The sequence below is a fragment of the Alnus glutinosa genome, chromosome 6, assembly GCF_958979055.1.
Source record: "Alnus glutinosa chromosome 6, dhAlnGlut1.1, whole genome shotgun sequence".
In the NCBI taxonomy this organism is placed as follows: domain Eukaryota; kingdom Viridiplantae; phylum Streptophyta; class Magnoliopsida; order Fagales; family Betulaceae; genus Alnus; species Alnus glutinosa.
This window is the reverse complement of record NC_084891.1, coordinates 17,907,851-17,929,942: the sequence shown is the minus strand read 5'-3', so window position 1 is coordinate 17,929,942 and position 22,092 is coordinate 17,907,851. Positions and strand designations below refer to the sequence as shown.

At 39.6% G+C, this 22,092-nt stretch overlaps 2 protein-coding genes across 2 annotated transcripts; both read right to left on the bottom strand.

Annotated features, from left to right (window-relative positions):
- Positions 1-1,582: 1,582 nt before the first annotated feature.
- Positions 1,583-2,425, bottom strand: LOC133871579 (uncharacterized). Its single transcript, XM_062309008.1, has one exon. It carries the CDS (start codon positions 2,423-2,425, stop codon positions 1,583-1,585), a length of 843 nt encoding a protein of 280 aa, XP_062164992.1.
- A 3,789-nt stretch (positions 2,426-6,214) lies between these two features.
- Positions 6,215-21,750, bottom strand: LOC133871801 (mitochondrial outer membrane import complex protein METAXIN). The gene is made up of 6 exons (XM_062309221.1): positions 21,431-21,750; positions 20,096-20,430; positions 19,768-19,844; positions 19,558-19,618; positions 8,242-8,407; positions 6,215-6,727 (listed from the first exon to the last, which is right to left on the bottom strand). The coding sequence occupies exons 1-6, from the start codon at positions 21,600-21,602 to the stop codon at positions 6,546-6,548; spliced, it is 993 nt and encodes a 330-aa protein (XP_062165205.1). The 5' UTR covers positions 21,603-21,750; the 3' UTR covers positions 6,215-6,545.
- Between the last annotated feature and the right edge of the window lie 342 nt (positions 21,751-22,092).

The window sequence follows — 22,092 nt, the reverse complement described above, 5'->3', positions numbered from 1 at the left end:
CCAGGTCGAGAAGACCCTGTACTAGGGTGAAAAAACGGCCCTCCTTCGAGACTTGATTTTTGAGAAAAAAACCTAGTTTGAGAGAACCTAGGCCAGGAAGACCCTATACTAGGGTGAAAAACCAGCCCTCCTTCGAGACTTGAGTTTGAGAAAAACCAACCTGGGCCTTCATGATTCGCTCCATGTTTGCAGTCCAACCATGTTCCCTAGCTGCCGAACTAAGGGGTTCTCTGGGCTGTCTTGCTGTCCTCTTTTTTTTTTTTTTTAGCAAGGTTGTCTCCTTGTCTTGTTTTTTATAGAGGTTGTCTCCCCATTCGATTTTTTGTATAGAGGTTGTCTCCTCGTACTATTTTTTATAGAGGTTGTCTCCCCATCCGATTTCTTGTGAATAACAAATGCTTCAAAAGATTCCTCATTTTATTGATGCCGATATACGGTAATGGTAACATAACCTGAAATACTTCGATCAACAAAGAAAACAAAGTACCTGACCTTCCTGATAATATCTCCTCAAATGCTTGGTGTCCCAAGGTTGGGATAGAGGCCTTCTGCCGACCGTTCAGAGGTAGTAGGACCTTCCCATTTGGGTCCAAGCTTTCCAACTGTTGGGTCACGAGTGGCAAGTGTCGCTTTTCATAAATCAAGACAGGAGGGTCTATTCCTTGCACGTCCTTATGGCTCAAAGCGAAAACACTGTTCTGCCTGAATCATTGATCGGGGCTTCTTCTAGCTCCACGATTGGCTCCCTTCTTTATAACTGCTATCTTCCAGTGCTACATCCCTTCCTGGAGGTGGCTCTTTTCGGAGCGTCCTTTAGAGTCACGTTATAATAGTTTCGAGCCGCCCACTGGTTGCCTCTGACTTCACTAACTCCATTCTCGGTGGGGAACTTCATTTTGAGGTACGGGGTGGAGGTCACGGCTTCGAGCCAGTTGAGAACCGCCCTTCCGATAATGGCATTGTATACTGACGAACAATCTATCAACAAGAATTTAACCATCACGGTCACCCACTTCGGGACTGATTCGACTGTCAGCAAAAGCTCAATCGATCCTACTAGGTGCATCTGTTCACCTGCGAATCCCATTAACGGAAAGTTGGCCGGGACTATTCTATCCCGGCTCAACTTCAGCTTCTTAAATACTGACTAGTACAATATGTCAACTGAACTCCCAGTATCTACCAAGACCTGATGGACATTATGGTTTGCTATTGTCAACGCAACCCCTAGGGCGTTGTTGTGGGGCCAGGAGATTCCTTCATAGTCATTATCTGAGAATCCTATCATCGAGGATTCTCTCATTTGAAGCTCCCAGGGCCTTTCTACCATGTACACTTCCAAGTTCTTCACCTGCCAAGCGTAAGCCTTCCTTAATGAGTTGGACTCGCCTCCTCCCACGAATCCGCCAGATATAGTCCGGATCTCAGCAACTATTCTCGGGGGTTCGGATGGGCTTCATCCTTCTCCCTATCATGGTGTCAGGGAGGCTCTCGCGAACAATCATCTTGAGGTCGCCTATCCTTAGGCAGATATTCCTGAGCCTCATAGTTCTAATGGTCTCGAGGCTAGTCTCTAGGCCGGTCATTCGCCTGCTAGGATATACTCCTCGGTAGTGTGGCCCGTTGCTGCATGGTATTCGTAATACTTATCCTTATTACGGGGAGAGGAAGTCCTTGTTATCTTCGGAGGCCAACGACACTCTGGGTCTCCCTTCATCATGGTGAGAACTACGGCTGCTCTCGCATTGATGGAAGTGAAGTTGTAATCTGCGAATCTCTTGACCGGCTTCAACTCCTCCTTACCTGCTTTCTTTGCTTCCTTCTTCTTGTCCAAGGCTGATTCTTGAGGCCTCCTTATGCTGATCATCGCCTTGAGGGTCTCCTCCGGGTTGATGAACTCTTCCACTTTATCCATAAGTCCTTCCAAGGTAGCCGACTGTTTCCTAGTCAGTTTCTTCATCAACGGTTCCTCCAGCGACAACCCCTGATAGAGGGCTGTGTAAACCATATCGTCGATCGGATCCTCCATCGCCATCTTTTCCATGTTGAAGCAGGCCACAAAATCTTTAAGAGTCTCTTCACTCTTTTGTTGCAGTGTGAGCAAGTACCCTGAGGGTTTCTTATGCATTCGGGCTACCATGAATTGCCCCAAGAATTCTCTGCCCTGTCCTTCAAACGAGTCGATGGATCCCAAGGGTAGCCTTCTGAACCAATCCCGGGCATTCCCAATTAAGGTCAATGGGAACGCCTGGCAAGTGACTTCGTCTGGGGTACTGTGAAGGGTGAGGTGGACCCAGAAGTTCTCCAGATGCTTGACCGGATCCCCAGTCCCATCATAACTCTGGATATGCAGGACTTTGAACTTCTCAGACAAGTGATACTGATAAGTGTTGAATATTGCATATCCAAGCCCCTTAATTTTCATATGTTAATCTTTGTATTGTTTTTGTGTTTTCTTGTGTTTTATAGGTTTTGGAAGAAAATCCATCAAATTCCAAGATTAGAATGAAGTCGACAAAATCACTTTTGAAAATATTCAACTCCAAATCAATTTTGAATTTAAGAAAAGAGAAGTCGGCAAAATCTGTTATTATTGAAAAGAAGTTAGAATGAGCATGTCTCTGTATTTTAATCATAATTTTATGCTCAAGTATAGGATTGCAATGAAATTGGTGGCGTTGGAAGCTAATACAAAATGAAATAAATATGTCAAATATAGGTTTTTCCTAATTCGAACGTTTACTATGCTAAAATTGCCCCGCAATAAAAGACCACAAATCTAGACGAATTTGGAATCATTTTCCTACTTGGATTGAATTTCCAGTTTCCTACTTGGACTAAGAGACTAATTCTGATTTTTTTAAGATTTCTAGAGCTTTTCGGCCTCTCCTAATCTCTATAAATAGGCCTATAAACATTGAAAAAAGACACACTGCTACATAGAGCAAATTTAAAGAAATACTTTTTGAAGGCTTGAAAAGTTGAAGAGAAGTAATCATGGCAGGAGGCCATTGCAGCAGCGTTATGAGCGGCTAAAAACCTCTGTAGGGTATTGATGTAACCCTATCCAAGCACAATGGTTTGATTGTATTTTAATTTAGAGAATTTTAGTTTATGCATGTTAGTTTTATAATTATGAGAATTGCTACAATTTGATATTGTTCTTAATCTTTTAATGCAAATATTCTTCAATTCATAATCAATATTGGTAGAATTCTTCTCTTGTCTTAGAAAGCTATTTACCTTTATTGAACTCAAATCATTCTTATTTTTTGTGATTATAATAATGATGATTATAGAACGGGTTTAATTGACATATGATCAAGAGGACTAGATAGGTCATGCCTAGGAAAGACGGATTATACTACACCCTAGTTTAGTATAATTTAGGTAGATGATCCGTGCCAACTGAAAATGAGTTATACTATTCCATTGATTGTATGTATCCTATTAAATACGTAGCTAATTCATACCTAGGGAAGACGGGTCGTACTGCATCTTAGTGGCTAGGTGGACAATCTGTGCCAACTGAAGATGGATTATACTTATTCTTTAAAGGTAATTTCTTATTTATTTATAACATGCATAGAATGAATTTCTCTAATTAAATATGATTAACCATTAATGTGTGGATAACAGTGAAGTCAATACTCTACTTTCACTCTCTCTTACATTTCAATTATCTTTTACATTTATTTTATGCATTTTAGTTAATATCAAAATCAACAATCTTTTCTTTAGTCATTTTTAATCTTTATAAACTTGATAACAATACCCTTGCAGTCCTTGAGGTTCGACACTCTCTCTATAGCCTTATCCTACAAGGATTCGTTCTATTGTGAGTGGTTAATTTATTATTGATATATTTTTGCTTTCAAAAGACCACATCAGGTACCCAACCACCCGTCGGGTGAACAGGATATTGGATCCCGTCAAGAGCCTACAGCAGCAGCTTCGCCCTTGTCTTTTCACTCCATCTCCCGGGCTATGGTGGCGCATTGCCTCTCTAGGCTGGCAATCTTTCTGTCCAAGTTGTCAGGTAGCCATGTGAAGGAAATGGTAGCTCCTTCAAGACCCCTCCTTACATTAGCCCCACGGTTATGTAATTCTGGGGGCTCGCTTTCCCAGCAATCCTCTCTGTCGAGATAGTCCTCACAATGGGTTCGGTTATTCACCCATCTACAATGCTCCTTGACCACTTCCTGGTTAACCTCAGATTGAGATTGTTCAGGGATTCAGAGTAGTGACTCTGTGTTCTGCCGTGTTAATAAAGCTACCCAGGTCTCCAATGCTGCTGCCTGGTTGCATCTCGCGTCATTAGGGGGAGGGGTTTGCACAGGTGGGGTGGACTGCTCTGGCCTTCTGAAGGAGGGTTCGGTTGAGCCGCTGAATTCGATGCCGGTCTTCTTAGTCCAATGACTCGGTCGTTGGAGCAGGTGGTCATTGCCATTCCGAATATATATTTATTTTTTTTAATGAGAACGAAGAACATGTTCCCACAGACGGTGTCAAACTGTTGGGACAGTTTCCGGTATGGCTGTGACAGGTCACTCCTTTGCGATGGACTTGTCATTTGGTTGCTGCAAAACAAACAGGGTGAATAAGATACCCTAGAGGTGGGCCGAAGTTCCTCCCTCCGATACCTAAGTCAGTTAATGAGATTGAAAGGCATCTTTGGTTGCATTAATTGCACCTGTAGGAATATTGTCCCACTGTTAAGCACTAGCAGGGACATCCCTGTGTATCAGGGATATTCTTGAGTCATCTAGTCACTTTTCTGCACTGGCAGGGACATCCCGAGGCCGCCATTATCCTCTGCACCTGCAAGGATAACCTGGCACAAATATTCTTGGCGTAGATATTTTCTATGCACTGCCACGATCACTTCATGCTTTTCGGCGCCGCAATTCACACTCGGGCCCAAGATGGGCCACCCGTTATATGTTTTGGGCTTGGGCCTACTCAAGAGTCATCAACTTGTGGCTCATGGTCCTCTTATGGGCCGATCCGGGCTCTGGGGCCTTGATGGTCCGGTCTGGGCCTTGGGGCCCAAACCCTTTATGAATGGCCTTTAAGAGAAATGGTAACTAAGGTGGGCTCATAGCCTTCGACGTGGGCCGGCCCGGCCCGGCCCGAGGAGGATTTATTCCCAACACCTATGAAACAAAATGATTCTTCCATACAAAATTTGGCCATTTTTTCCTGACAAAACCTTTATGAAATTACAATTTTAATCTAAAATAAAGAAAATAGAAAATAAATAAATAAAAATAAAGACAGGACGTTTTGGAGTGCCTCTTAGGGGTGGCTGACTAGTCCCAAAATCAACCTCTAAAGGGTTGTGTGACCACCCCTAGCACTGACTGTTAGGGTTGGTCGAATCATCCCCAATGGCGGTTGGGGTGAAGCACTCCCAAAACCAACCGGGAGACGGGGGGCCGCCACCTCCAAGGGCCTATAGGGATGGTTCAGCCACTCCAAACTAAATTAATTTTTTTATTATTATTATTATTATTATAAATTTTATTTGAGGATAAAATTATAATTTCATAAAGACTCTATTTAAAAAAAAAAAAAAAAAAAAAAAAAAAGGCCAAAATTTATACTAAGTAATCATTTTATTACATAGGCATACCACAAAAATTTATAATCTCATTTTGAAACGACAGTGATTTATTTGTCAAAAGGTCAAATTACATGAATGAATTTAGTAATTTTTTCAGAAAAAGAATACAGAAAAAATAAAAAAAAATTAAAAAAAAAATTAAAAATTAAGTTGCAATAACTTTGAACATGATACTTCAAAAGTGTCCGATAAAATCACTGGAACCAATGTCGTAACGCCCACTAATTAAACCATATAAACATTAGACAAGCCCCCAAAATAACATCACACCCATAATGGTATTTGAAGACCTTCGTGCCAAAATACATACAGATATCTTCACTTTTAGACAGGCCCCAAAACTCTAAGCATCATATTTTACCATGGGTTTTTTCTTATAAGTAATGTATATTCATTTCATGTGCAAAGGAGCACAACCCTAGCATACAGAAAGCATACATAAGAACCCCTTAAGTATAGAAAAAGAACAAAAATCCAAACACTTGGGAAAAATTGGAGACAGACAAACTATTCAACGCCACTATCCATGTATAAAGGGATTGTAGCATCATCCTTGGTACAACCCCCCCCCCCCCCCTTTAATCCAAATTAACAAAAAAGTTAAATCCAGATCTATTATTTTTCCAGGGAAGGTACAAGGAAATTTTAGCAAATGAAAATACAAAATGTATACCACTTCAAAAATGAAATGCTAGAAGAACCTTATTTCTTCTGAACCGCACAAAATACAGCTCGATCTTTTGCATAAATGTATATCAATTGATTTGAACGTATATTTATTTCCCAAAATTTCAGTCTGAAACTTGCAACAAATGAAGAATAAGGAGAAGTCCTTCCTATCCGGCTGCTAACCTTGGGTGGTAAGCAAGGGCAAAATTTTGAGTATTGAGAATGCAACACTGTAGATAAATGAATGCTTTCAGTCATCATAACCATAGCCTTCGTCATCCTCAAGCTCCACTTCATCATCTGGTCTATTCATGAAAGTGAGAAAAAGTAGAACTGCAACAATCTGGGTCACTACAAAATATTTGGCCCTTTTTCTAAAAGTTTTTTCTTCCTTTGTCTTTTGCTTCTTGGGTTTGCTCCTGGGCTTCGAACCTATTAATAGAACATCATAGGTTATGATACTCCAAAATTAGTGATAACAAGAAACTATCAGCAAAGATACCAATACGGCAGAGACAAGAACTCCGCAAGATAGGAATTCATGCAACTGAAGCATAAATTATTTGTAGAGGAATGTTATTTAGTAGACTGTCATACAACTTGATGATGTACCAGTGAAAATGCCCTTGAATCATCACTTGTACAAAAAACCACAAAAAGAAAAAGAAAAAGAAAAAGAAATGGCTGATTTTTACTGTCACGTCATCCCAATTGTATAGTAGTCTACTAAATAGCATTACTCTTATTTGTGTGTACTACCGGTAGAACTTAGCAATACCATTTGAGGTCAGAAATATTTGTTTAACTATATTGATACCTTGCATAAAACCAAAAACAATTGAGGGACTAATTATATGATAACTCATGTGGCTAGATGGATAATCAAACTCCAAAAGCAACTAATATGTGCCCTTGGATAGAACAGAAAGAGAACGACATATCTGATATCCATATGACTCCAACATGTTAAAGTAGCGAGGCAATTATGGTGGCCACCATACCATGGGTAGACATAACCTTGGTCATATATTAGTACCAGCTTCATTTGTTTATGCAATAAAGTTCCTATTTTCCACATGAACATAAAGTTACAAAATTGTAAACTGAAGTTTTCAGTTCCATCTGAAACCTAAAATAGGTCCCCGTTTTGTTTAGCAGTTTAAAAATAACAATTTAAAAACACAATTAATGAAAACGTGATTTTTAAAAATGCAGTTAGCATTTGGTAAAATCGCGGTTCGATCTTTAAAACTGTGTGTTTTAAAAACGTACTCCCTTGCCTACGATTTGAAATTGTGTATTTTTCCACGTTTTCAAATGGCCATGTTTTTCAAACACGCTCCAAATTGGAACACTTTCCGAAATTTGGTTTAAAAATGCACTTTTGGCCTGCAAAATTACAAGGCCAAAGGAACTCTATATTTCTACTAGTGCACAAATTGTTCTCGTCAAACGATCAAAAGGAAGAGAGTCTACTGTCAGAATGAACTGTCAGGATTGAAACATTTCCACTTAAAAACAAGAGGAAAAAAAATATATATACAAATTGAATGGGAACAAGTTTGTATTTATTCATGACTTAGGCTGTGTTTTGATATATTTCCAAGGCATGTTAACCAAATGGTCCAACATATTGGACCTCATCAAAGTTCCTATAATTTTCATTTGAATGCTCCTTTTTCCAGCTATGCATATCAGCAATGTACTGGGAAACCCCAAAACACCAACAAGATCCTGTTAATACCCTTAAAAGCCGGTTTATTTCCAACCATTAATTTATTTGAAGCATTTGAAAACCAATAACAAACTTGATCTACCATATAAATATGAAAATGTAGTCTGGACTTATAAGGCACTTAACCTACCAAAACAAAATCAATTAATAAAAAATTTAAAGGAGAAAAGAAACAAAAAAGAAATAATTCTAGAATTGAAAATCATCTTACTCGAGTTTGATGGACCTCTTCTTGAAGCTGATGATGGTGGGTCTGACTGAAAATATGAGGCAGAAGAAGACGAAGAACCAGCCTCTACAAACTCCATCTTAAGCTTTTCAGCATATTTTACAAGATTACCATGCTCTAAAAGTTTGGTCCGCAGTACTGATGATTCCTGATAGTGATTGCAGGAAGCATGCTTAAAATTCTTCACATAATAATAATACTGGAAAATATATTTAGTACTTCCCCCATCCCAAAATAGATTGTGGTTTGAAATGATGCAACTATTAATGAAAAGGCGAAAAACTATATGATCTTCATAAAATGTCCTTCATATTAAAGGTGGCACAACTTTTTATAATACCCTTGTTTTTCGAAAATAAGTGAGCATAACAAGTATGAATTTTCAACATGACAATCCAAAATAGAAAACACATAATTTATTGTGAGATAGAGAGAGTATATGGAAAAATCCACGATGCTGAGCACAAGCATTTATACCAACAGCAAGATCAAACTTCAACTGATGCATAGTTACCATAACAAGTGAAACATTAGGCAGAAACAATTTATGTAAAGAGAATTTTTCACATTAATTTCCATATACCACTACAAACGGAAAAATGAGAAATTCAAACATTCTCAAAACATGCTCTCAATATTCCATGAAGAGGACTAAAAATGCTGGATCAATATCTGATTTCATCAAGGAGGACAAAATGGAAAGTTGTACCACTATAACTTGAATCTTAAACATGGATATTCCCTCTCAACTCCCCCACCCCAAGTATCGTATCCTCACAAATACAAGCACATATAAGAAACTAATACCTATACATTACACATACATACCTATGCTCGCAGGTTATCCCCCTAAACCAAAATAATAAATTCCTTGTGATTACTATACTTCAGACTTCATGGCAAAACCAAGAATATGCATGTCCTTAAACGGCCAAAATATTTCCACCAGGACCACGATTTTCTTGTAGACAATATTTCTTGAAAAGGAAGAAAATCTAAATCAGGAGGCAAAAATCACCATGCATAATGCAACGGGCACAAATGATGCATCTTATCAAGAAAATAATAGATTGACATATAATCCAATCACTCAACTCAACCAAATACCTTGCACCAACTGCTTACAACAAGCTACATGAATTTTGTTCTAAAGCTTCATAAAGAACCAACCTTCAAGTAATTAAAGGCCATCATGTGCTCCTTTCCTAACAAATAATTTTTTTTTTTATTAGTAATAAAATTTTATAAAAAAAAAAAAAAACATAAGACGCCCCTAAGTACACAGATAGTATACAAGAGAACAACTAAACCAGCCCAAAAAAGAAAGAGACCCAAGTGAACCCGCGAGACCCTAAAAACCCAAAAAACCGAAAGACCTAAGGCCCACGAGAGGCACTCAACACTACATCTTGTAAGCCTTGCCTTTCTGATGCCAGGAGGTTACATAATTATCGCCATAATTAATGGAGCTTTTCAAATTCAACACCTCCGTCCTACCTTTAGTCTTTTGGCGCGCAATCATTGTTTTTAGATGAAACTCTTCTTTGTTTACATTGGCATCCAAGAAAGCCAAAAGCGGAACCACATCCTCTTCACCATCCGCTGCCCAATCCAAAGGCATGTCGGGCGCCATCCTCCCTATCCCAGACCTCATCGCCCTGATCCCGAACAACAACCTTTCCAGACGAACCAAAACCTACCGGCCACTTTTGAGACTAGATCAGACTATTCACCCTTAGGTCCTCAACCTTATTAACAGCTGGAGTGACGCAACTACCCAAAAAAGGAGCCCCTACCGCCTAGTCTTCCTTTACAACTAGAATCAACGATGACGCGACCGACACTATAGGCAAAGCTTGCACTAACAGACTCGGGTTGAGAAATCCCCTCCGTAAGAAACCTCTTGCTGGAGAAGTTTTCTTAGAAGCAACCTTCACAGGAGTTGCCCCATCAATAACCTCTAACTTTGAGCTCTGCAGAAGTTTAGACTCCTTTGGGCTCAAGGGTTCCCCTGGCTCTAGCACGAGAAACGCCCAAGAGAGGAAAATGAGTAGTCACACCAGCAGTATCAACCCTCATCACCTCCACAGAATCAACAACTAACCCCTCATCCAAATGCACTGCTCGACCTTCCCTAGCATTCCTACAATACTTTTGGAATGGCTTTGAAACCAACGACTCTAGAATAGAGAGCCGTAGCCTCTCTCCCAACTCAACTGCCCCTGAATTAATGACACCAAAATCAACAAATTCAAAAATAGAGCTTGTCGGATCTGGAGAAGACCCTGCATCCTTGAGAGAATCTTTGAAAGACACCGAAAACAGCGCCTCCAGTGAAGCTGGATCTTGCGCAAGCAGTACGTCGGTGCTGGACTGAGAAACCGAAAAGACAGAGCACACCGGGTCGATCCCATCTTGAATAGTGGAGTCCAACACCTTTGACCCTAACTCTCCTACCTGACCCAACGAACAACACCTAGATCCTTTGGCCTGCTAAGAAGATCTAAAAAGGAGCTTAAAACCGTTACCCAATGACTTGTAAACCAATTTGAGCTGGAGTATGGGCTTCTTGCTGACAGCTTTGGCCCTAAAGCCTTTGGGCTTGGAACCCGACCCAGATACGCAACCCATAAATCCTCTAGCCCGATCTAGCTCAAATAGGCACAGCCCTAGAAGCATCTTCACCAAGCGAACAACGAAACTACCCTTCGTCTCTCTCGCCTTCTTCGCTATGTTGTTGGAAGTAGCTGCCAACAAACCAGGGAGCCCAAGTTCATATTTGTCGCAGCACAATGTCGTTCGCATCTCCTCACCTCCATTCGCCAACACAGTCGGAAACATATCGACAGGAGTCACAGACAGAGTCTCTATCTTCAACTTTTCTGCTACGTTGTAGATGGCCGTCAACAAACCAGAGCCCCTAGATCGAGGGAAGTCACGAACACCGGCTTAAACCCCACAAACTTCTCAACATCTCTGTCCACCAAACAAAACACAACCGGGTAGGAGCAACCGGACGAAACATCCCCTTTTTGTTTCCCCACCGTGAAAGGATCCTTAGAAACCAGCGGCCACTCCTTTGCTTTGAGAAAAACCGGCAACTGACGCAACTCACCCAGTATCCAAGACCAACCCCAACCCTCACAGCCTTCAGGGAGCCAAATAGCCCCTTTTCGGCCACCCTCAACGTAGGCAACCACCTCTAGGAAACAGCCAGCCTTGTTCCCACCTCATTGGACCATCAAAGCTTTCACATCCTCTCGAAAATATTTGACAAATTCCTTCACTGGATCTTTCAAAGCCTCCTCTATTGTGGCCATCAACCACGCAGAGTCCTAGAGACCTAGAAAGATAAACCCACAAAAGTCCTTCCTCCTGTCCTCCAAGCGAAACTCAAACAAATCTGCCTTCGCCAAAAAAGAGAAAGCTTTTCTTCCATAGAGAAGCGACGCTCCATCTCTGCCTTATCTCTAAAGCCTCAAAAAGAAATACCACGAAGACATACCCGCGAAACAAACTATCGGAGAAGACAAAAGAAAACTGACCCAGAAAAGTTTCGATGAAAGCTCTAGCCCGATGGTGAAGATGAAGAAAACTGACCCCAGAATAGCACCGATGGAAGCACCGCTGGACGTTGAGCACCGAAAAGGCTGAAAGAAGCAAAGCCCTAGCGTGACGCTTCTCCACTCCTACTGCTAGGGTGGAGAGAGAGGAAGAGAGGCGAGGGGTGATAGGAAGGAAATCTGTTAAGATGTTGTGCTCATTTAATTTCTTTCTCTGGTTTTTGGAAGTTAGTTCCTTGTTGATAGGTTCCTAACAAATAATAACAAAGGTCTACGCACTTTCCAACCTGCCTAAACCCAAAATTTATTTCAGCCTTTCCACGCCCCACCACTAGGGTGGAGAGAGAGGAAGAGAGGCGAGGGGTGACAGGAAGGAAGTCTGTTTAGATGTTGTGCTCATTTAATCTCTTTCTCTGGTTTTTGGAAGTTTGTTCCTTGTTGATAGGTTCCTAACAAATAATAACAAAGGTATACGCACTTTCCAACCTACCTAAACCCAAAATTTATTTTGGCCTTTCTCTTCATGACAGGATCTACTCATGCCTCCTCAACTAACATCATGGTCTATTAGGTCAATTAGCCTATTAGGTCAATCAACTTTCCAACTTTGCTTTTTAAATTTCCATAAAAGTGCATTGGTACAATGAGATATTTCAAAGGGATCTCATCAAGGGCAAGGGAGATTTCAATCAAGAAACATCATTTTCAAGAATAAGGCTTCCAAACATCATTTTCAAGAATCAAGAAACATCCTTCTCCACTGCGACGTGGCTTCTGTTGTATGGAATTCTCTCTTTAGCCATTTCGGCGTGTCTTGGTTTATGCCTAGACAGGTTATTGACTTGCTTGCATGTTGGTAGTCATCTGGCAGATCAAGCAGTGCTGTTGTTTGGAAAATTGCACCTATTTGTATCTTCTGGTGCCTTTGGTGGGAAAGAAACAATAGAAGTTTTGAAGACTTGGAAAGAACCTTGGAAGAGACTCTTTCTTTGTTCTATCATACTTTGTATTGTTGGACTTCGGCTTATGTCCATCCTTTGTTTATTTCTTTTTCTGACTTTCTGACTTTTCTATTTCTAGTTAGGCGTTTTCCTTGTATACTTCTAGTGTACTAAGGGGCGCCTTATGCTTTTCTAATAAAATTGATCTCTTACCTATCAAAAAACAAAACGTACGTAAAATTTGGATCCTTATTAATGGGAAAGTGGCTTACAAATGATGTTTGCTATTTATCACTGGCAATACCAAGCCTTAATCAATTTTGATTAGTGCTTGATTGGTGATAATTTTTGCATTAAATTATAAATGGAAAGACATCCCCATAAGTCATCACTGCTATTGCTCTTTCTCCTTCATGTTTTTTTTTTAAAATAAAAATAAATAAATAAATAATAATAATAATAATAATATATAGGTATTAAATTTCATTGGAAGAAATCAAAATAGTTGTACCACCCTATAGTACATTAGAAGTATACAAGAGTGCAACAAATTATAACTCAAATTAACATCTGGAATTTAACAACTCTAAAAAATCCAAAATATTTGAAAAAGAAAAAACAACCCATCACTACAATCAATCATATAGCATTCTAAGAAACAGAAGTCTCATATCCAAAATTGGAACTTCCTACCCCTCAAACATACGGATGTTTCATTATCCCCAAATGCACCACCTAAGAGCCAAGGCATTCCAAGTCATGGCATTTTTATGTCTCCCAAAATGACCTCTCCAATAAGCAAGCAATTCCACCACCGAAGGCATGACCCACATAACCCCAACAAGTAACAAAAACAAACAGCCAAAGTTCTCCCATGACAGAGCAATGGAGGAGATTATTCACAAACTCACCACTATCCAAAGAATATCAAATTTCAAATGTTTGTTTCCCGCACCTGTTTTTTACCACCTTGTCTAGAAAATCCAACATTGCATATGTTCAGTCCATTTCTCAATCTACACTCAACGGAAATGCTAATTCCAAATGAAATACTAGAACATTTTCCTTTCCTATATATATCAAAAGTGAGGTTCATTAACGTATAACATCAGATATCCCTCGTTCAAAAGTGTGGTGGCTGAGAAAGTCTACTTATAGGATTTATGAGAAATGGATAAAATTAATATTCAAATAAAGGTTGATTTGGAGATGTTTTTAGTTCTTTGGAGGCTAAAAGGTACTGGACAGCGTGAATTTAAAAGATAGAAGATCGTATACATGTAAGGTTAGGGTTTGTGGACAACAATGAATAGGTAAGAAATTCCGCTTAAAGATAGGCTGGTTCATGAGTAAACTTTTTTATAGCAATGCAGGAAATATAAAAAAGAAAACATCTTCCCATACAATTAGCTCAACTGGTGGGACATACAATTCAAGAACTATGAAGTTCAAGTTTCAAGTCATGCACTAACCTGATGCACATTTTTTGAGAGTGGGATTGTGCATGTAAGGTTTACGAAAGCCCACCCATCAAGGTGGTCCTAGGTTCCTCATTATCAAAAATAAAAATAAGAAACAAAATCTAGTTTATTTTGGATGAAAGAAACAAAAAACTACTATTTTAATGAGTTCTTCGTGTTCTGGGGCCTTGGTGTTGTGGGTTTTTGCGGGTTAGCGTTGGTTGTTCCTGTGTATACTTCCTGTGTACTTAGGGGCGCCTTACGCTTTCTTTAATAAAGTTCTTCTTACTTATCAAAAAAAAAGAAAAAAAAAAGTTCAAAGCATCAACTTTAGTCCTCAACAATCAGTGGATTTAATGAGCCTTTCTAAAATTTTTCTAGAGATTTTGCTGACATTGCTTCCCATAATCCATTCATTCCCTGCTTTTTTATCCCTCCCAAGGAAAAAATTTCAAGCTCCATGTAACCAGTGTTTGCCTAAATCCCGACTATTATACGCATTGGCAGAATTCACAGAGGCACTAGGACTATACCACTTCACAACAATGGCAGCATTGTGGATGATGCTACTCAATGAGGGAATCAATAACACTGTAATGCTTTTCTGGAAAGGTATACTCATCCTTGCTTTATTTGAAACGGTGTCCTCTGTCTTTCTTCTTGTGCTACTCTAGTTTCACTTCTTGAATACAGTCATCAAATATTAGGTTACAAAGTTATCCACACAAAGAAGTCTCTTCCTTAAAGCCTAATATCTTTTTTTATTAAATATTATTTTATTTTATTTTTGATAAGTAAGAGAAATTTCATTAAAAGCGCAAAGTGCGATCAAGTACACAGGGAGTATACAAGAACGGCAACTAAGAAGAAGAAAAATATAGTACAAGAAAATCATTAAAACTAATCACAAAAGGGGCAAGGAACGCAGCCGTCCACGAGTACAAAGAATAAAAGAAAAAAGAAATAAGCTCCTCAATGGTTCTTTCTTTGTCCTCAAACTGTCTATCGTTATGTTCCCTCCACAAGCACCACAAGAAGCAACAAGGAACCATCTTCCACACAACCGTACTCCAAGAGCGACCACCCGTCCACTAGCAAGCGAATAGATCTACCACCCGACGAGGCATAACCTAAGACTGACTGAAGCGACTTAAGATTGCATTCCATAAAGCGCAAGCAACCTCAGAATGGAGAAGAAGATGATCCACAAACTCCTCATTCATTTTACACATACAACATCTATCAATCACAATGACTCGCCTCTTTCTGAGATTGTCCAAAGTAATGATCTTCCCTAACGCTGCCGCCCAAGCGAAAAATGCCACTTTCAAGGGAACCTTAGTCCACCAAATACTTTTTCAAGGAAAGTGAATTGTCTCTTTGTAAGCAAGAGCCTTATAAAAAGATCTAACATCAAACTTCCCTTTATGAGAAGGAGACCACCAAAGCTGATCTTCCCCTTCACGATCAATTCTGATGGAATACAATAAGGTGAAGAAAGAAGCCAAGACATCCACCTCTCAATCGTGGACCGCTCGAATGAATCTAACATCATACTGATGAGAACCTCTCTCCAAAATCAAATGAGCTGCAACGAGTGCATTCTTGTCGCAATCTACGTCATACAAAACTGGGAAAGCTTCCTTGAAGGGCATCTCTCCGCACCACACATCATCCCATAATCTGATCCTGGATCCATTGCCCAAATTAAGTCCAATATGGCTACAAAACAAACTCCACCCCTTCCTAATGTTCTTCCAAAGCCCCACTCCGTGAGATCAGGGGAGTCTAAAGAACACCAACCAGCCCAAGTAGAACCGTACTTTGCATCCACAATGGATCTCCACAAAGCCTCTCTCTCATGCACATAACGCCACAACCACTTTCCTAACAGAGCCTTATTGAAAATCATCAAATTCTAGATGCCCAAAACACCTTCTGAAATAGGGGAACAAACCGTGGACCGTCTAACCAGGTGATATTTGAATTCTTCACCTACACCTTCCAACAAAAAATCTCGTTGAAGCTTCTCTATACGACTAGCTACATTGGAGGGAATAGGGAAAAGAGAAAGGAAGTGCGTGGGGAGATTAGATAGAGTACTCTTAATAAGGGTAACTCTACCACCCTTTGATAGATACATCCGCTGCCAACTAGCCAACCGCCTTTCAATCTTGTCAACTACATCATCCCAAATGGACTTAGCCTTAACAGGGGCCCCCAATGGAAGACCGAGATACTTTAAAGGTAGAGAGGAAACTCCACATCCCAAGATGCCAACCAATTCATCCATATTATCCACTTGACCAACAGGAACCAACGCTGACTTGGCCAAATTGATCTTTAAACCTGAAACAGCTTCAAAGGACAAGAATAAAACCTGTAGATAACGGAGATGATCAGGAATAGCCCCGCAAAAGACTAAAGTATCGTTTGCAAACAATAGATGAGAAATATTAAACACCTCGTTGCTGCCAAAACCCACTGAGAAACCTGATAAAAAGCCCCTGTGAACAGTAGTAGTGAACAACTTGCTTAGGGTCTCCATCACAATGACAAACAAGAGAAGCGACAGAGGATCACCCTGTCTAAGACCATGAGAGTTGCTGAAAAAACCAGAAGGAGTGCCATTCATCAAGACAGAGAAACGCACTGAAGAGATACAATACGCTATCCACGAACACCATCTCTCCCCAAAACCACATCTTCTCATCACATACAGTAAGAAGTCCTAGTTGACATGATCATATGCCTTCTCAATATCCAGCTTGCAAAGCAACCCTTGTTCACCTGATTTAATATGACTATCTAAACACTCATTAGCAATAAGAACTGAATCAAGAATTTGCCTACCTTTCACAAAAGCATTTTGAGGTTTTGAGATAATCTTATCCACAACCTTTCTAAGTCTGTTTGCGAGAACTTTTACAATGATCTTGTAAACCCCACTTACAAGACTAATATAGGCCGAAAATCTTTAAGATCCACAGCCCCAGACTTCTTCGGAATTAGGGCAAGAAAAGTGGCATTAATGCTTTTGACAAACTTGCTATGAGTGTGAAAGTCCTGGAATACCCCCATGAGATCTATTTTAATCACATGCCAACAATCTTGGTAGAATGCTATAGAGAACCCATCAGGACCCGAAGCCTTATCACGATTCATGCCTTTAATCACCTCTAAGACCTCATTTTCCTCAAAATGAAGTTCCAAGGAAGAGGCCTCAACCGCATCCATAGTGTCAAAAGCAAGGTTGTCCAACCTAGGCCTCCAACTGTAAGGTTTTGTAAAAAGGGACTCATAAAAATGAGCAACATGATCCCTAATAGCCTGCTGATTGGAAGAAGTAGAGCCATTGAAATAAGTACAATCACAATCCCCTGTAATTTTGAGTAACAAAGTTTATCTCCATACACTTTATCCCAGTACTATGTATTCTGAAAACTTTATTTACCACAGAATCTCCTCTTGCTTCTGGCTAAATAATCACTAATCCAATCCTGTCAACTAGAACTTTGTTGTTTAAACACCAAGGAGTTCTTCTTCCCTTACAAGCCTAATAAGCTCATCAACAACAATGCACAAGAATAATCAACAGTCATCAATAACATTGTAACAATGCGTAAGAATCAGAATTTGCATCCCACATGAAGTAACTTCATTTGCTGCCTTGCCTGATATATTATCTTTTGTCTAGAATTTAAGAGGTACACATCCAACAATGAGCATATTGCTCATCAAGTATGCTGAATTTTGGAAAACATAAGTGAAAAAACATACAATACACTGGTTCCCCCTTCGGTTGATTTAGAATTCGGTAATACTAGCTCTTCCTTAAGTTGATTTAGAATTCTGAAAGTAATACCAGAAAGGAGAGATGTTCATCATTTTTAACCATTCCTTTCAGCAAACTTCATTCATTGCCTACCAAGATTATCTATGGCTTCACATTAAACTTCAATCATTATCAATTGTGGAAGTCTATGAAAGTTAATAAGACCTTAGGTCATACAAAGTTCTGTAAGTCTAATAGCAAAAACTTCAATTGCTATAGAAGTTAAATCAATGAAATCTAGCTAAGGTAGTCTGGGCACCAACCCCCTTAGGTTGGCTACCAACTATTTCTGATGATTGAACCAACTGGTGCCGGCTATTGGAGATCATCCCCTAAACTGACTGATTTGGAGGCAGCTACCGGTGTCAATCACTGATCAGTCGTTTATATCAATTCTAGACATAACCAAGAAAACCAAGGCAGAACCATTTCCTTATCCGTTGGGAGACACTAAAGCCTCATTATTGTTGGAAGATTGGCAAGCATAATATCAATTGAGACGAAAACTGTGATCCCAATGCCACAACTATCAGCCTTGAACTCCTACACAACACCTGAGGCCAATCTGGTAGAGTTTGAACAAGGATAGATACCATAGGACAACATGGTAGTGGAGCACGTCAACAAGGGAGGTGGAAGAGTGGTGGTGCATAAGGTGGAAGAACGAGAGGTAAGTGCTTTGAAAGATGAGGAGGGTGAGGAAGGTGTGCTGAGCAAGAGGCAAACAAGTCGTGAGAATGCCCAAGGGGCGAGAGGGAGAGGCAGAGAACCTTTGAGAGAGGAAGGAGTCGATGACTCAAGGTGTCTATAGTTTTCATTTTTGCAAACACTTAGAGAAAAAAGGTATATAGTACAAAAAGTCAGTCAAGATGGTATGGGTCGGTTTTTCGATGCCTAAAACCAATCACAACCCAACCAGGTCGATTTTTCAATTTTCTAATCAACAATCAACCCAACTCTATTGGAAACCTGTCGATTTTTCAATTTTGGTTGGCTTTTGATCGGGTCGGTCAGCTTGGTCAATTTTTGGGCATTTTTCACAGCCTAATTTGAGGTCATAGTTTTCAATCCCACTGCCTGCCATCTACAGCTGTCAGCATATAATGCAAAACGATGCTTGGAAAATATACTCCTTTCAGTGAAGCAATCAATTCTGTCACTGAATTCGGGCACTTTACTCATGCCTCTAGCCCTAGGAGTCCTACTCTAGCTGGCTAATCATCTTCCAATAGTAATAAAAATAATTCACTCAACTTCCTTGGAATATCAAATTTAAGTCCAAATTTATCCATGCTAGGAAACTCCAATTCCAGCTGGCCACTCACACTTCCCAGCATGCTCAAAGGTTGGTTGTTTCCCTAAGATCAATTTTTTTTATTCTGAACATGAGATTGGAATCAAGTTTAAGAATGTAATCAATTTACTTTATCAATCACAAAAATATTCACAATTAGCTTCCACAAGATCACAATTACATTACAATCTGTAAGATAACTCACAGGTAAAGCTTGAAGAGTCAAAAGCACATGCGCAAGAAAAAATGCATCCACACTTGATGGCCTACATAAAAAGCAACAATTCATTTAGTTACAGTTATATCAGCATGTTATAGTTGGCTGAACTTCATATAAAAGAAACAATCTCGAAAGCTCCTACACTTTGTCGTCAAAGGAAATAAATATCTGAGGCAGGATATCCAGAAGAGTTACCTGTTCTCAAAGAGAAAGTTCTGCTCCCCTAACCTAGTTGACAGAGCTCCATAGGCAATGTTTGCTCTCTTGTAAATCTGTGCAATAAAATGTAATTTCAAACAGAGAAAAATTCTGCTAATATAATAAGTTAAGAACAAACAGCGGAAAAGGACTATTAACATATATTTTAATGAGTTTTGCTACTAGTGCAAATATAATTTCCCAAAATGTTCATGTACGGCCATGCATGTGTGTGTGTGTGTGTGTGTGTGTGTGTGTGTGAGAGAGAGAGAGAGAGAGAGCATATCAAATCGGACACAAAGGAAGATCAAGGAGAATATGGGACCTCTTCTTCCATTTGCTCAGCATTGTCCTTAGTTATTCCAAGTCGCTGCTTCACAGTGTGAACTTGCTTCAAGAACAGAACCTTTCCTATTGGCCATGGCAGGTCAGGATAATAGATCTTCTCAGCAGAACTACTATCAGAACCCACCCAGAGTTCATACATAATTGCATCTCCAAGCCAGGAACAAACCATTGCTTTTGTTGATATCCATTCTGGGACTGAGTAGAATTCATTGTCCAAATCAACAATACCGTCTTTTTTTAAACTTTCAATAACCCCACCATTCTCATTATTATAGGCCACGTAATCACCGGACTCAATATAAGGAATTTGATCTAACAAAGAAAGCAACAAACAGCAATGTGATAAGATTGATTATTACTTGAATGTGAGTACAAGCATAATGTTTTTATCTCTTCCAGGTAAGTATCAGAAATAAGTCTAAACCGCATAAGATCATATACAGATACAGTTAAAGACATATACCTCCACAGATACATGCAGGATAAGCATAAACATGCATGCATGTTCAGCAAATAACAGAAGAATCAAGCTTTAAGTATATCAAAGATTCAATAGACATAGACCCAAATAGTACATTCAATAGCAACTAAACAGATCAGATATGAGCAGGCAAATGGGTATAATTTGATTGATATAATTTGCAGAAGAACAGTGTCATTTGAAACTTCCAAACCAACATAAAGCACCTCATTTTAGGTTTCAACTTCTAAAATGCCAACAAGAAAAGAAAGTGAAAAAACCATAGATGACTAGTATTACTCGACCAATAGTTCTCACAGGCAACCCCAAATTAGAGGAGCCAAATGATAGCAAACGATGAAATAACAACAACATACATGTGCACACATATCTCCATTCTAAGTAGCCCCAATCAGCTAGAATATTTCACTATTGACACGAAAAATCAAGGCAATCGGAAGCCAAAAGAATAGGATCAAATAAATACATTACTATGTACACACACAAAGAATGGTAAGCGAAAGAATCGAAGGAACACAGCAAGATTTTGAAAAACAAAACAAAACAAAAAATATAAATTGAGAGAGAGAGAGAGAGAGAGAGAGAGAGAGAGAGAGTGATACACCCTTAATTATAGGTAAGCCAGACAGCAGCCTCTGAACCCAAAAATACGCACAGTAATGTATTTGATTAAACAATTTTTTAAAAAAAAAACAAAAAAATTCAAACTAATGAGACGGCAATCCAGAGCCTCAAAATCCACCACCCAGAATCTCTAATCACCAAAGCTTCTTTAATTTCCAGGACCCAAGAGAGAAAACAAAAATAAATAAATAAATAAAGCGCTGATACCAGAGTCAGGGTAGGTAGAGTTGAAATCCAAAAGGAAGGGGAGCTGAGCAAACTTGAGGTAGATGTAAAGAGAGAGGCATGAAGGGCATGCTGTGGGGAGACCAAAACAGGGCTTCCTTACCACCAGAGTGTACTCTCCTCTCTCATTATTCACTTCCTCCTCCTCCTCCATACTTCCAACACCAGAAACTTTGTGGGTTTTGCAAGCCTCAGCAGCTCTACAGTTTTCTCAATCTCAGGGGTTTAGAGGAAGAAGCGAGGATGTGGGGTTTCTACTTTCTTTGGGGCTTGGAATTTTTTCTTTTTTAATTACCTTTTCACTTATTTACACCTTTTCTTGCCCGCCCCGATCAATTAAAGTCAGACCGATCACCTTCCAAACGTCAAACAAAAAAAAAAAAAAAAAACTGTTTGAAGGTGGAGCAGCCACCTCAAGGCCTTACCCACGGACACAAAAGCCACCTCAGGGCCTTACCCACGGACACTTCGTGGATTTGGACTCTGGAGTAACCCGTGTTCAGCAACCCACAACCGGGGGTTTGGAATGCCCCGTAACAGCATTCTCAATGCCTTAAGTATATTTTAATATAAAATAGCTAATCAAAATCCACTTTATCTAGTTTAGCTAATAGGTTTTAAAGGGCACCATATATTCGATTATC

What these genes read in the sequence shown, in the direction of transcription:
- LOC133871579 (XM_062309008.1), bottom strand. Translation starts at nt 2,425, where the DNA reads ATGAAAATTAAGGGGCTTGGATATGCAATATTCAACACTTATCAGTAT.
- LOC133871801 (XM_062309221.1), bottom strand. Translation starts at nt 21,602, where the DNA reads ATGGAGGAGGAGGAGGAAGTGAATAATGAGAGAGGAGAGTACACTCTG. An exon ending in CTCTACCTACCCTGACTCTG is followed by an intron (nt 20,431 to 21,430) that starts GTATCAGCGCTT and finishes TTTCTTTGTTAG; the next exon opens with ATCAAATTCCTTATATTGAG. An exon ending in AAGAGGTCCATCAAACTCGA is followed by an intron (nt 6,728 to 8,241) that starts GTAAGATGATTT and finishes TTCTATTAATAG; the next exon opens with GTTCGAAGCCCAGGAGCAAA.